This window comes from Callithrix jacchus, chromosome 1, assembly GCF_049354715.1.
Source record: "Callithrix jacchus isolate 240 chromosome 1, calJac240_pri, whole genome shotgun sequence".
NCBI lineage: Eukaryota > Metazoa > Chordata > Mammalia > Primates > Cebidae > Callithrix > Callithrix jacchus.
The window spans coordinates 163,361,397-163,377,704 of NC_133502.1; the positions used below are offsets into that span (position 1 = coordinate 163,361,397).

At 39.5% G+C, this 16,308-nt stretch overlaps 1 protein-coding gene across 17 annotated transcripts in view; it reads right to left on the reverse strand.

The window, feature by feature from the left end:
- Positions 1–16,308, reverse strand: part of TNC (tenascin C) — a 94,464-nt gene that overhangs the window by 66,589 nt on the left and 11,567 nt on the right. For all 17 annotated transcript variants that reach the window (XM_078375274.1, XM_078375262.1, XM_035255779.3 and 14 more), the window contains exon 2: positions 793–1,385. In XM_078375274.1, coding sequence (XP_078231400.1) covers positions 793–1,249 — 457 coding nt within the window. In that variant the 5' untranslated portion in view covers positions 1,250–1,385. The remainder of the gene's footprint in view (positions 1–792; positions 1,386–16,308) is intronic.

Below are 16,308 nucleotides of genomic sequence, written 5' to 3' on the forward strand. Positions count from 1 at the left end.
ACTTTTTCCTAATTTTTATAGACTCAGCACTATCACAGGCAGCACTGTGCATTTGTAAGAATACTGAGATGTGGTCAACATGGTGAAACCCCGTCTCTACTAAAAATACAAAAAATTAGCTGGCCATGGTGGGACGTGCCTGTAATCCCAGCTACTCAGGAGGCTGAGGCAGGAGAATTGCCTGAACTCAGGAGGCAGGGGTTGCGGTGAGCCGCGATCGCGCCATTGCACTCCAGCCTGGGTAATAAGAGTGAAACTCTGTCTCAAAAGAAAAAAAAAAAAAAAAAAAAAAAAGAATACTGAGATGTAAGGAACTCAACTCCGTATTGCAGGACCTTCAGGAATCCCATCCTCCTTGGCCTCAGTTTCTCTATTTGTACAATGAGGTAATGGGGCCACATCAGTACCTATCAGAGAGTGCTCTCTGAAACAGAAATTTCATGGCATATTCCTAGGTCTTAGGGTAGAAAGTGGGTAGATTTCATGGTCAAATATATTTTAGAAACTTATAATCAAGGTGAAATAGGGTTTTTCAAACCCTATTTCTTGGAGCCTGAAACTTCTTGGAGCCTGAAACCCCTCTGAGAAACAGTTGTTGCCAGGACTGCTCCAAGCAGGAGAGAGATGGTTACAGTGTCCACATTTATTTGAACATGAAATCTCTTTGTAATGAACACTCTGGGGAGCTAGTTTTCTAGTGAGCCCACTTTGAAAGCAAGCGATGGATGCTGCTATGCTTATCATTTCTCCACACTTGCACAGCGTGGGACTGGGCGGGCCGCCAGCTCGTACCTGTGGCGGGCTGGAGACAGCAGCCAGCTCCTGCGCTACATTGCTCCCTCAGGGAAGACACCAGGTTCTCCAGCTCCTCCAGTCTGCTCAGCAGCTCCTTAACATCAGGGGCTGCGGCACAGCCACAGGCCCGGCGGGGGATGTTGATGCGATGCGTGAAAACAATTTGGTTTTCCCCATCCACTGTGTGCTCCTGGAAGCTTTCACTGGGCTCTGAAGGTAGGGTCAGGTCTTTCTCCCCACTGGGTGACTCCAGATCCACTGAACACTGGGATCCCACTGGCAGCTTGATATTGTAGACATGGTTAAACACCACTGGCTGGTTCTCCTCTGGCAGGGTGACATTCACCCCACTCTGTCGCTTGTGCCGGATGACTTTCTTGAGGACTCCACCTTCAGTAGTGAGGGCAAGCAAAGCAAGAAAGACACCTGCCAACAACTGAGTCATGGCCCCCATGGTGGAGGTGGCTTTGGCTGGGTGTTGCTGGGGTTCTAGTCTTCTAGGGTGTCCCACTCTCAGCAGAATTTGAGATTTAGAAGCACAGAGTAGACTTCAAATCAGTTGTCCCTGATCTTCTTAAAAGAATTATCTTCTACAAGGAAAGACAAAAAAAATTATGAGTATCTACTATTGAATATATTGAATATCTATAATTCAAGCAAATTCTGATTTTATATCCCTGTATTTGAAGCTTTCCTGATAATCTTTCATCATATACCCCTGTAAGATCATAAAATAGTCTCTAAAAGAACTTTGTCACTTGAAGGAATGATTTCACTCACTATTCAACTTTTGGATATTTAGGGAGACAGAAAAAGAGAGAGAAAAAGTAAAATATTGAATTAAGATAAACATAGGTTTGTATCTGGATGTAGCTCTGGTTCCTTGGACAAGTTATGTAACTTTTCTTTCCTTTATTTCACTTTCTGTATGGTGAAGATCATAACTGCTAATGACAGGGCTAAAAGAATGATGTAGAAGTTATTTGTATATTCATTAGTTCCCTCAACATTTACTACATCCTCTGAATAAATTATCTTGTTATAAAGGCCCTAGTTCCGGTAGATGTTCAGTAACTCCTGCCTCTCATTACTGATGCTCAAAACTGACTTTCACACCATCTGCTGGTTCTCTTCTCTCAAGAGGCAGAGGTTAAAATAAAGGACTCTGGGAAGCAAACTGAGTTTTAATCCCAGCTGAACTTCTTACTAGTTATGTGACTGTCAGCATAGCATTCAAAATACTCTGCACCTCCATTTCCCTGCTCCTTGATTTATTTTCAGAACCTTCAAATGTCCAGTTTTTAGAAGAACCTGACAGCATATTCCTGAACCAGTTGTCTAGACTGAGGTTCACAGCTCAGAAAGCATGTCCAAGAGCCTCTGATGTCTCCTCCAATCAACGAGCACTTAGAGAATTTTTACAGAGGTCTGTGGGTGGCAGAAATAAATGTAAGACTAAGTATATACCCTCAGGGGACTTCACAATAGAATTAAGAAGAAAAGGGAATTATCCATTCAGTACTTAGGGAGCAAATCAAGGAAGAATGCATAGGATTTGTTTTGTGGTATAGCGGATAACTGCCTAAAGGGTTTTGAAAATAAAAAGGAAATAAAGAGAATGGTGGGGCATAGCTTATGGGAAATGGAGGGCAAAATTTAAGCTGAGCCATAAATAGTGAGAAGAATTAGATGGAAATGGCTTATGGAGGAGAATATGCTACCATGAAGCACTTCTCACTTTGCCAAGTTATCGTATTCATCTGTCTTAGAGCTATTCACCTGTATGGGCAATCAGGTGGCAGAGAAAAGGGGACTTGTTAGAGGCAGTTGAGAAACTGAGTAAAGACAGGAAGAAATGGTAGTTATAATATTCACTAACACAATGCCAGGGAGGCATGTGAGAATGATCTATACATCATATGAAGTCATTCATGGGTTTCCTTAATTAGGAAATGCACCTGAATAAAGTTCAAAAGATAATTGAAGAGCTGTTTGTTTTCCGTTGTTGTTGGTTGGTTGTTTTTTGAGACAAAGTCTTGCCCTGTCACCCAGGCTGAAGCATAACGGCATGATCTCAGAACACTGCAACCTCTGCCTCCCAGGTTTAAGCGATTCTTTTGCCTAAGTCTCCCGAGTAGCTGGGATTACAAGCGCATGCCGCCACGCCTGGCTAATTTTTTGTATTATTATTATTTTGTATTATTATTATTATTTTTTTTAGTAGAGATGGGGTTTCACCATGTTTCCCAGGCTGGTCCCAAACTCCTGAGCTCAGGCAATCCACCCGCCTCGGCCTCCCAAAGTGCTAGGATTACAGGTGTGAGCCACCATGCCCACCTGGTTTTGGTTTTTAACACGTCATTTACAAATTGACATTTCCCTATGCCCATACTATTCTTATATTTGCACATTGTAAGTTAGTTATTATGCCAATTAGCTGTGGCGCTTGGGTTGCTCAGCCTATAAGAAGTCTTCTAACTTTTTTCCAGAAATCTTTTATCCTAGTAATAGAAGGCATCAGCATGATTCCAACTGACCACTTTCTTCCTCACGACCGAAAGCCTTTGCAAAACTTAAGAGAGGAATTGTGTCAGGGAAAACTGAACTGAGAAGTGTTCCTATATGACTGATCAAGGGCCTCAAGACTGAGAAAGCACTAGTGCATTTAACCAAGAAGGTCCTACCCACATCTGTACCAAATTCTAGTTATATTCTTATAGACACTTTACTAACTATCCCTGTAATATCTCCTTAGGGCATCTTCTCCCTAGTTAGACAAAACAAAAACAAACAAACAAACAAACAAACAAACAAACAAACAAATCAAAGAAACAAACACCACCCAACCTTCTTGTGAGCATGCTTTCTCATTGAAATTAGCTTTTTAATAACAATGTGTGGGTCTGCAATGTAGGTAAGGCCACTGAATGAAGATTATTATAAAAAAGGAGACTTGGCATCTTACTTGTTTACTTTCAAACCAATTTGGCCATCTTACTTGTTTACTGGACAAATATTTATTGGTTACGTAGTCTAGTAGAACGGCTGCTCTAACTCTCGTCACCTTCACAAAGTCCTTCTTTCCTACCCCTTTCCCAACAGTTCTTGGCTTTTTTTTTTTTTTTTTTTGAGAAAGGGCCATGGGCCAAGCTTAAAATGTTTTTGGACTTCCACCCAACACTTTTGTGTGTGTTGCTAAATGACTTAAATTTCCATTTAAAAAGCCATTATAGTAGCCGATTGAGACTCCAAGGCAATGAGTTTAGGGTAATAATGACCAGAGTGTGAGTAGAGTGAGGATTTCTCACTGTATATTAAAGAGACCTGCACTGGCACAACCAAATGTTGCATCATTTGGGAAAAGTGCCTGTTATTCTTGAGCATTGTGTATTTCCTATTGGCTCATGGTGGTCTGAGTGTAGCTGGATGTTTTTGTACTTTGGGAAAGACCTATTATATTTTAAGCATTGTAGAAAATGGTTAGGCTTTGGAATTAGACATACCTGGTTTCAAATGCCACTCATTAACCCTGTAACTTTGGCAAGCTACTTATCCTTCTAAACCATGAACTCATTTATAACACAGGAGTCAAAACCTTTCCAGAGAAAATGAAGGATTAGAGACCTGTACATGAAGTACCCAGCAGGGTGTCAAGCCTGTAGTAGGCACTCATTAAACAGTAGTTCGTATTTTGTTGCACTCCTGAGAACAAAACCTGACAAGAGTCCACGCCAACAGCCTCCTTTTGCTTAAGCCTGAGCTTGACCTCCTAGTTGAATGCTCCTAACTCAGCAGCAACTTGGATCTAGATCAAAGAGGACCTGCAGAAATCACTGGTGGGTGAGGAGATAAAATTACTAGAACTAGAAATATTTATATGAGAAAGGGAAAAATAGGGAGCAAATAATGACCTTTAAGAATGTAAAACATCCTCATGCAGACAACTGGCTATTTTATGTCTCTTCTGTGGATGAACCCAGAAAAAATTACTTGAGATTGCAGGTGGAGATATTAGGTTAGACATGAAGAATCAGGTTCTGATAGTAGGACTTTTATGATTTCAGAATGAGCAACTTATTCTACAGAGGCTCTTTAAAAAACATAGATTATAATCTTTATAGTGATCAGCAACAAAAGGTCTGGAAAATATCTTGTAGGAGGAAGGACTACAGACCTAGGCATGTTTATTTTGTAGTTGAGAAAAGCAAGTTTGGGTGGAGCAGGGATGCCATGTCTAAATCCTGGCAAAGCGGGCACTGGCTTGCTTCTTGTAGCCTCTAAGGACAGAACGTGTGTGTGTGTGTGTGTTTGTGTGCTGGAGATGGGGCAGGAGGGAGGGTGGTTTTATGAGAAGACAAATTTCAGCACAACAGGAGAAATACTTTTCTAGTTGGAGTTGGCACCCAATAGAAAGGACTTCTTTGGGAATGCAGCAGGTTCCAAAGCACCAGAATATAAATAGAATGGTGTTGAAGGGCACAAGTTTTGTAGACGAATTATCTTAGGTTTGAATCATTGTTTGATCACTTCCTGTTTCTTGTGCAAGGTATCATCTATGACCACAAACCAGAGTCCTGTCATCAATAAATGTGATAAGGGTGTCCTCACAGGATCATCGTGAAAAGTGCATGATATAATATGTGTTAAAAAAAATGGCACACAATCTTTGTTTGCAGTAAGAGCTTAATAAAGGGAAACATTTGTAATAAAAAATATGGACTTTAATTTCTGTGTTTTTGTAGGATTTTCTGTCTCCTAACCCCTGAAACCCCTACTTTGACATATGCAGTTCTGTTTTTAAGCAAGGACAAGAGTTACAGCATAGTAAGAACTTTTCGTCTCTCAGCGATCCCAGATAAATATGCATGCCCTGGGAGATATAACACACATACATATATATCTCCCCATATATAATATACTTGCTCCAATTATATTATAATATGTAATATAACATAATATTACATATGTTATATATGTAAGTGTGTGTGTATCTTTCATGGTGATATTTAAGGATCTGGTAAGTCAATGATTGCAAGGAAGGGCATCAGAAAGAGACATAGTCTTTGCATTGGCTCAAAGTACAGATTTTTTGGGGTCACATATCAAGGACAAAGCTATTTTCAAGCTAAGTATGTTGTGCTGCTTTTTGCTCTGCCTCAGCGTATGTATCTAATGCAAAACAGTACACACATGTGTCCAACTTTGCTTTCTCTTTTTATCAACATTAATTTTTAGAGTCAAATGAATACCTGTGAATTACGGAATTGTTTTTGTGAGATGTTCTATGTATCTCCATCCCCGTCAAGGTCTCAAAAGCAAATTAAGCTGGTAAAAATAATCCACAATAAAAACTTCTTCATGTGATAGGAAATTTAAAAAGAGGTAAAACACTTTAAATTGATTGATCTTGAGCTGCTGTGTCCAATATGCCACATGTGATTATTGAAATTAATTAAAATTAAATGGAATTAAAAGTATCATTCCTCAGTTGTTTCACTCACATTTCAAGTACTTAAGAGCCCATGTGGTTAGTGGTAACAATATGAGACAGTGCAGACAAAGAACATTTCTATCATCTAAAGAAGTTTTATTGAGCAGTACTGGTTTAGAGGATTGCTTGTTTTTATTAAGTCCGTGATATAAAATGAGGTAATGGAGACTCAAAGAGGGCAAGGAGAATCTATAAGAAAGTTTCAATGTTAAGTTTCTTGACTAATGAAAATGTGTGAGTACCTCTGACACAAGTGCCAGAGGATTAGGGAAGAAAGATGGCTTCTTTTTAGCAACGAACTCACTTAACTATAGCAAGCATGTGTGTGTATGGTAGTTTCCATACCTTACATGTTTGAACATATTCAAGGGTGAGTGAGAAACAGTCCTTAAGGCTATGGTCCTTCGGAGATCTGAAGAGGTAACTACCCTGTCTCAGATCTGCACGCTTTCTCCAACCTTGTCCTTGGGTTAAGAAATCTTTTTTCCTTCCTCCCTCTGCACACCTTAAAGTCTCCTAAGAATCTTCTCCCCATGTCAAACTAAAACCAAGTTGTTAGAGGAACCACTCAGGCCATGTCTAACGTCGCTTTCTGTCTGCTTCAGCCTCTCCTTAGAAGCTGGAGGAACCTTTCAAAGACAACTCATGACTCCCATTCCTCTGCTGACCCTGCACTGCTTTGCTCCAGAGTTTTGAGGGCACTCAGTCCATATCATTCAGCCATCTAAACATTTCCATTAATGAAGCAGCTGTGTGTGGGGGAGTCTTGTCTTTGCAGTAAAATAAACCTGTGTTAGAATCCAGTTCTATCACTTTAGCAGTTGCTCCCTATGGCCATTCCCTTTCCCCTCTGAATCCCTTTCCCTGCCTCATCTCCCTGAGGATACATATGTCTATCTCATAGTGTTACAGCAGTCTGAAATGAGAAGACATATGTTAAGTTACGCGCACAGTGCCTGGCACACAGTAGGGGCTTACTATGTGGTAGCTAATGATAACAGCAGCAAAAATAACAACACTGATCAAATAGAGAATAGATCAGAAAGAAAACCTCATTTCCAGAAGGGATGGGGGAATCAGGGAGATACATTCATGACTATAACAAGAGATTGGCCACCTTCATATCAGTTAATGCTCAAAGTGGAGGGAGGCTGTATTCTTTTGAGGGGCCCAAGAAAGACATCTCAAAAAAAGTGGCATTTGAGATAAACTTCAAAGATGAGCAAGATTCAGAAAAATGGTTGGGTACAACTCTAGCAGGTAGGTTCAAAGGGAAGCCTACAGCACCCTAGAAAAAAGAAGCACCATGAGAAAAGGCAAGAAAGTTGGAATGAGTGGATGGTGAGGAGAATTAAGAAGATGACTGTAATAACAGTGACATCTCCTTGTGGGTGCCTGATTCTTACCAAGGTGGTGTAGCATGCAGGGATTATGGAGAGGTCTTGTTCTACTAGGGTATAAAGTAATGCATAGGAAAGTGGAAAGAGAGAGACCACATGGAGTTGGCAGAAGCCATATTGGGAAGGATATAAAAGATCAACACGAAGAGCTAGTACTTAACTCAGTAAGCAATGTGGCACCTCCATAAGCCTAAGTGCCTAACTGCTCACAGTTAGTCATCTGTTGAGAAGGCTGGATAGAATATAGACTTTAATATTTAGTCTCCCATTCTCCAAATACCTGGTACATTTATGGCCCCAGACCCCTGCAAAAAATAAGAAGATAAAAACAATAGTCCTGAAAGCTTCTGGGGGAGAAGTGAAGGGTGGGGGAGAGATTAAATGTTAGGCTTTAATCTTATTTCAATTGCCTTGGTATTAAATGTTACCAGTGTTGGATTATTTCTTCAGATTTTGGCATTATAGATTTTTATTCAGAGCATTACTGTGAGATAACAATTGATTTATCAGGTTGGGGAAGCAAGGCCAGTGTCATGCCAGTCCTAATGGCTTTTTAGCATACAATTTTACACGTGAAGATGTCTCTTGGCTTGGTGTCAAATCTTTCTTTTTTCCCTTTTACTAGTAGAGCTTTTTGGTAGCTAACCTTTGGAAGCAACAGGGAATAGAGTAACAGTTATTTTTAGGCACCTCACTGCAGGACAAAGACCATTGCCAGACGAAGAAATCAGCAATCTTTGAACTTTCCTCTCATCACAGCTGGGGAATAAACAATTTCATTTTTAGATAAAGATAAAACTTCCAACTGAGTAGAATCATATTTCAAAATTAGTTACTCATGACTTCACTTTTAGTAGCTCACGGAATATATTTACCTTGTTGACTTAAGTATGTACACGGAATATCCCAAGTTTGGGAGGACAAGGAGAATTCCTGCTGTTTAGAAATGCGGATGAATTTGTTTCCACATCATTTTGGCAACCCATGAGGCAGCTTATGCCCAATTTTTCTTCTCTCTTACAGGCAAAAGAGTTTTACTGTGCACGGTCTGTCAAGCATAGAGTTGCTTACATGGGCGTTCTTAAATGTCCTAGAAATTCCTCACCCTTTGTCCTTCCCAACATCCATAAATTCCTTTTGGAATGTGTCAGGAAGAGAGAGGAGCCAGGAAACAGCCTCAAGTGTGGATTTTCTTTTTTTCTGAGGACATCTGATCCCCATAGTTGAGTGAGTCCAGCACAACCTGTGTCATGAAAAATTGAGAAAACTCTAACTGCCAAACCAAAGACCCTCCTAACCCTAGGTGTTTGAAGAATTCCAGAACTGAGAAGCAGTTATCCATTTAGGCAGCACTGTGGCTTAACTGGTGCCCAGGTAAGATGTTGGGGAGCCAGCGATTATCCAAGAGGACTGAGAATTAATTTTTTAAATGATTTATTCTTGCATTCAATAAAGATGTGTTGAGCAAGTATAAGAATAGGCTACACGATAGCTCAGTAGTGGTGGGGGGTTTCAGAAGCCAGTGATGGATAGGTATTGTCCTTAATGAGCTCACAGTCCAGTGTAGAAAGCAGACGTGCAAGCGGATACTCGTCGGGAAGAATGATAAATGCTAAAATTGACAAATATCCAAGAAACATCTATGCAATGTTTGAGGATATCTGCTCTAGCATCACTCAAACACTGTTAGATCCTTGCCCTGTCACTTGCTATTAATTTGAACCACATGGAATCACCACTCTTTTAAGTCAGAAATAGTTGGGTACTAGCAAATCCACAGGGTTTCATCCAGTAGCTGTCTTGGATGTGTAACATTGCCTGTCTGGGCCTTAATTTTCACATCTGTAAAACAGTAACACTAATAACCACACAAATAAAGTTCTTACAACTGAAAGTGATAAAAATGAGATGATGCAGGCCAAACACTCAGTAGCTAACACTTAAAAGGAGGGAGACCTTAGCAACTGGCGTGTATTGGCATTATATGATTATTGTGTCTTCTGCCTGGAGACAGCATTTCTAACAGAAGGCTGCTTTCTGAAGGATGAGATCCATAAGACAAATCTGGGAAGCCCTCTCTTTCCCACTGTTGTCTTTTCCATGGAAATGTATAAATCTTAGTTTGTCAAGTGGCAGGGACATTCTAAAATTTTTAGGAAAGTGAGGAGGCTGTGGCTACAGCCCTGGTTTTCCTCTTAGCCTATCTACTCTAACTCAGTAGCAAGAAAAGCAAAGGAATTAGCCTGGGTTGCAGCTCTTTTCTGGGAGGTCAGGACCCTGGCCAAGGTTTCTCAGGGGCAGTGCTGCCGCTAGGATGGTTGTCCATGCTGCTGAGCCAGGGCTTTCTCCAGAACAGACTGCCTGTGGTTTAGTCTTTCAAGACTGTGTTCCTAACGGGAAACATTTGGCCCAGCTTCTCAGTACTTTCCAAAGACACAGACGGACATCAAATTATAGAACCAAAATCATACTTGAGCAGGACTTAGAAGCAACTGTAGAAGAACACTGGATACAGGCACAGCAAGTCTGGGGCACAAAACACTTCATTCTAGTGTACAGGGCAGACATTGCTAATCGATAACAACACACCTCTGAGGAGCCCCACTTGAGAATCATTCTGAATCATCATTTCAGGCAGGCAGTTTAGTAGTATATAAATGGAAGTAGTAGATCACATGAAACTTATTTGCTGTAATTATTATTTAAGATAGTAACTCAATTGAAACACCCAGAGACAGTCACCAGCTAATTAGCCAATTAGTAAAGCAGATATTAAAATCTAGGGATTTTGCCTTTTCGTCAAGGAAATTGATCGAGATCGATTTCTTCCCCTAGACCACTGGGAAGCCTTCAAAAAGGAGTGCATATGTACAGCATGGTGATAACAGTTAATAATAACATATTGTGTACTTCAAATTTGCTAAGATAGTAGGTAGCTCTTAAGTGTCTTCATCATTCACACATAGAGGTAACTACGTGAATTGATGGATGTGTTAATTAGCTTGAATCTGGTAATCATATCACAATATATACATATATTAAATCATCACATTATATACCTTAAATGTATAAAATTTTTATTTGTCAATTATACCTCAATAAACTTGGAAGAAACTTTTAAAAAGTGGATATGAAAATCTTTCAGTAATTCTTAGTCTGAGGTCATTGTAATGATCTCCAGAGAGAAATATTGGTGGTGGGATCCTGGAGAGCATTTGTGTTAAAATAGTTTTAGACTTCTTGGCCCTGTTGACTGTCTGTCTGTCTATCTATCCATCCATCCATCCATCCACCCAACTTTTCAGTACATATGTGCCAAACCCTGAGTTACGCATGAATAATTCAACACTAAAGAAGATAAGCATGTTCTGTATAATCAAAAAGCTTATAATTTCCTCCCAAAGAGTAAAAAAATGCAACTTATTTTATTTTATTTTAGATGGAGTCTCACTCTGCCGCCCAGGCTGGAGTACAGCGGTACAATCTTGGCTCATTGCAACTTCCACCTCACAGGTTCAAGCAATTCTCCTGTCTCAGCCTCCTGAGCAGCTGGGATTACAGGTGCCCACCACTCTGTGCAGCTAACTTTTTGTATTTTTGGTAGAGAGGGTGTTTCATCATGTTGACTCAGGTGATCTGGCTTACAAGCGTGAGCCACCACACCCAACTGCAATTGATTTTAACTCCATGTGTAGTGAATTTAGTATCTGTGATATTCTTAAGTGCCACTGCAGGTTGGGAACATGGTACACAATCCCAAGGCAATTTCAAGAGTGAATTGCTGTTTACTTACTGTGGACTGCCCAACATGCTGGGTACTTTGGGAAAAAAGGCCAGGTAAGGAGTTATTTTTTGTTCCTAGAGATCTCAGAAACTAGAAGATCATATACAAGCAATGATATTAATGATATTAATGCCAGCCTGAATGAGATAATTGTGGAAGTGTCTCTTTGCACTGGGAAGTTCATGGAGGGCTTTTTGGAAAAGGAGAGACAATAACCAAATATTGGTTGAAGAGGCCTCGTAAGGTCACAAAGTTGACATAACAATAATATTAAGGAATAAGTTGACATCATCATCATCATCACAAGTAATACAGATATCATTAACTATAATTTATTAAGTGTTGATTTTGCCAGAGCCTGTGCTTAGTTAGCATTTTAACTCTCCAACTTCAAATTCATACAATTATGAGATAGTATGTGTGCCCTCATTTTGCAGCTGAAGAAACTGAGACATAGAGTCTTTACATGGCTTGTGCAAGTTCAGACATTATTAAGTCATGGAGTCAGGATTTGAACCAAAGCCCATCTGAGTCCAAAGTCAGGGCTCAGAACCATGATTTTACACAGGCTTTTGTGTTGGAGGGCCAAGCAAAGGAGCTATGAGTCAAGACCAGCCCCAACCTCTGACTTTATAGCTTCCCAATACCTGGCTCAAAGGAGAATACGATCAATTCCCCAGAATTATATCATTAAGATGCCAGACAGCCTGTGGCTGCTGAGGAAATGAAGCAAGCTTACAGATACATTTGGGGTGCTGTCATTTCTCAGTAATCACTGAGAGAGGGTTCCAGATGCCTTGAAGGCTGCTAGAAGCCTTTTGCCATCTCTGAGTGAACAAATCTACTAGTCCTTCAAGGTGCTCCTTAAAAACATCTACTATTGAAAGTTTTCTCAGGTAACTTTGGCCTAAATTTATCTTTCTCTCTTCTGAATTGTCTGGGGAATTGATGTGATATTATTTATCATTTTAAAAAGACTTGGAATAGCTTTATTATGAATGTGTAACTCTATCTCTTAGGAAATTAGCTAATTCTATCTTGTATTTATATTAGACTATAAACAGTTTGCATATAGTTATTCTGCATTCAGTTAGACTGTATATAGACTGTGAGCTCTCTGAGGGCAGGGATATAGCTGAGACAGTCATCTCTGAATAAATACAAAACACTTTATCTAGAACACAGTAAATGCACAATATATTTATGTTAAATAAAATGAAGCTGAATGTATTTCCTGGTTTGAACTCATACATAGTAGTTTCTCATATTGTAGAATTAATGAATGAGCAAATATTCTTGTTTTTCTGATGGTCCTAATGTAATTGGTTATCCTGTGATCTCTTCTAAAGTAAGATTTATCAAGGAATTCATCACAGCCTCAGTTCTGTGATTAGTTCATTTTTCTTCCTTCAGTTATTCGGTGAGTACTTACTATGTTCCAGACACCACACTAAGTGCAGAGGGTACAAAAGTGACAAAGACAGACCTAGCTCCTTCCCATGAGATTTGAAGAGCTCAGTGCTTTCTACTTGAGACAAGATTTTTTTATGACCAAGTAAACTCCTTTGGCAAAAGGTGGACTTGGCCAGGCCCAGGATACACTCAGCATGAAAATTTGGTTTTGGTGTGAAGGAAGCATCCTGGGTTATTAGTTAGTAACCTTTCCAATTTCATTGCAGTGTTTGTCATTTTGTTGTATTGTTAAATCTAGGTGTCCCTGCATCATTTGAAAATGTGACCTTCATTACTTATTTTTAAGTTACCAGATATTTGGCCTTTTTGAGGCCATACAATAGGAAGTGCAATAAATTGAAGATCTGGAGGAGAAGCTCTGAGATGCACTTCTGCCAAGCAGTTCTGACTAACAGGATCATTGTGCGACCTTGGGCAAGTCACGTCCACTCTTGAGACCTCAGTTTCTCTTGTAAAATAAGCAACTGCGAATGGTTTCAAGCCCTAAGATCCCTTTGGTTCTAGTGATCTATGGTCCATTGCTACTTTCATAATATTTTTGTTAAACTTAATTTTGAATTTTATTTTAGACCCAGGTCGAATTGCCAACATTAAGTACAAAACCCTCCAAATACCGTTTCTTTCTGTAGTTTGGCTTAACCATTGGTGAAGCACGACTTCCTCCCTCCTGCTCCTTGAACAGAGGTTTCATTACCAACCAAATTAAATCCACAAATCTTAATCCATAAAATATTTCCATGCAGACACAATAATGAGATTCATATTTGTGGTTTAGTATACCTAAGAAATGCTCACATGAAATATGACTAGATCCATTGATACATTCAGACCATAAACTGCCCTGGTGTGGTCTGGTTTCAATTTTGGAAATAAAACTGCAGAGCACTTACTTTCTCTCTTCTATTTCTTGCCTAGACAAAATAAATAGATAAATAAATAAATAAAAAGTAGTTCTGACCAAGTGGCAACAATATAGATTTCTGTAAAATTCTGAAAAAAGTTGTTGCAAAAATAGATTCGAATTCATTTCCCAATGGAACAATGGCTTCTTCTATTTTGGCCTTCATGCAGAATTTTAAGAAATCTAGTTGGCTCTTTCACAAGCATTGGAAAGTGGGTTTTCAAAGTCAGGAGCCAAGGTTAAGAAATGGAAGAGATTAATCCAGGAAGAACTGGTTACAGACAGACTTGCAACACAATCCTAAATAAGAGGACTTCTGAATAGGGCTCTGTGAGATGGTGGCCTTTGTCAAACTGTTATCAGCCACCCATTTTCAGAAATTTAGTCCTGAAAGACCCTGGACAATTTTAAGGTAGCATTGTGATGGGAGAGACAGGGGCATCGCCTTTAGAGTCAGGAAGACTTTAGATCAAATTCTACTTACCTGTTGGGGGGCCTTGGCTAACCTCCTATACCTTCTTAATTGTGGCTTATTCAAGTAAAAAATCTTTCAGGGTTGTTTGAGAAAGTATATGGGACAACAACCCCACAAGTGCCTGACATATTAATAAATGTTACCCCAATGTTAGTATAGCTTCTCCTTGTTTTTCTTTTCCTTCTTGTCTCCCTGTATTAGGGAGCTCCAGGACATTGGGCATATTAAAAAACAAGAGAATAATAGTGTAGAGGTGGTTCAAGCACTGGCTAAGAAGTACAATTAGTCTGGAATCACTATTATGTTTCAACTCAAAGAGCTGACATAGCTACCTGGAATTGCTTTGAGAAAGATTCTGTGGCCATGACTAGGCTTTGGGGAAAAGGTGCTGTGATGGATTAGCAACATCCGTCATGGGTACAGGAGTGAGAGTGTTGACACATACACCAAATATTTGGCATAGCAAAACTAGACAGCTCTGGAAATCTTTTCTCATCCAATGTGCTACTATTCAAATGAATGGAATCCTGCTTGAGTGGAGTTTGCATCAGAGGGAGCCAGATGGAGCCACTGACAATTACAAAATCCTGTATAAATCAAGTTCAATGAAGTCAGACACATTTTGATAGAATATGACTCGTGAAACAAAAATATGTCTGTAGGACTGGAAGCAGGAAACCGGACTCTCAGGAAAAACTAAGACTACTCCAATAATTAATTTGTGTGACCCCAGGCAAAGCAAACATACTTTCATGGCCTATTTTACCTTTCCCAACAGGGGACCATCTAAATGTTACAATAATAATGAACATTAATTGAACATTTCAGCTGTGCCAGACACTGCTTTTTGTGTCTTCTGTGGATTATGTCATTGATAACCAAGACCTCCGAGGTAGTGGCCTTTATTTTCCACAGTTTATAGATAAGAAAATGGAGGCTCCCACAGCCCCAGATCACATAGCTAGAAAGGGGGAACAGAAATTTAAATCAGGTGAACTGGCAATGAAATATCTTTATGATGTACAGACAGGATAGGAAAAACTGCAGAAGAACCTGAAAAATAGAGATATGTACAATTCCCTTGACTTGGCTTTACCTTAGCTGTGAATTTAAACAGCATTTTCTAATGTGTAATCTACAACATGTTGATAGGTACTAATGTGAGGGAAAAAAATTTCCTAATTTAACATGTTTGGAATATATTATTTTAAACCAAATATGATTTTAAGCCAAACAAATTACATAACTTTCTTTACTTCAGGGTTTTCCAGGGCCCTTTAATAGGTTCATGCCCATTGAGAATCTCCAAAAAGGGGACAGTTTATACAGCATTTCCCAAATCTTGATTATTCTGTTTATAGTGAGTCACAGGATTAGGTTTGATGGCACACGATGGGGGAAGGGCTGATACAGAACAAATCTTAGACCCTTTCTCCTTTCATTTCTTTCTGTATTATAAAGGAGTAGTCATATACCTAACTACAACCTGCCTGGGATAAAACGTGAAGACCCATGTTAAAGGATCTTGAGAAATTTAAAGGGAGAGTGAGGAAAGTAAATTTAAAGGGAGAGTGAGCATTTGGCACTGCACAAATCAGGTTACCAAATGTAGGAATTAGGGGTCATTGTTTGTATTTTACTTGTAAGAGAACTGAAGGCTTAAGAAGGTTAAGTAAGTGGCCCAGACAGTAATTATTTGAATCAGAATTAAGAACAGTCTCATAATTCCAAGCTCTATGCTCTTTCTGCTATATCAAGTTACCTCTGAAGCAAAATTCATTGTTCAATTTAAAGAATTAGTATTTATATAATCACTATCAGAGAGAAACCCAATATCATTAATATAAATAGAGTTGTTGAATTTCCAAAATGGAGCAAGGTGGGATGGTGTTAGGGAACTGGGGCGCACATAACTTTTATTTACAGTCGTGAACTTGAGGGGAAGGCATAAGGCCAAATGGACTATAGCATCTGTGTCTCAGGCAAATC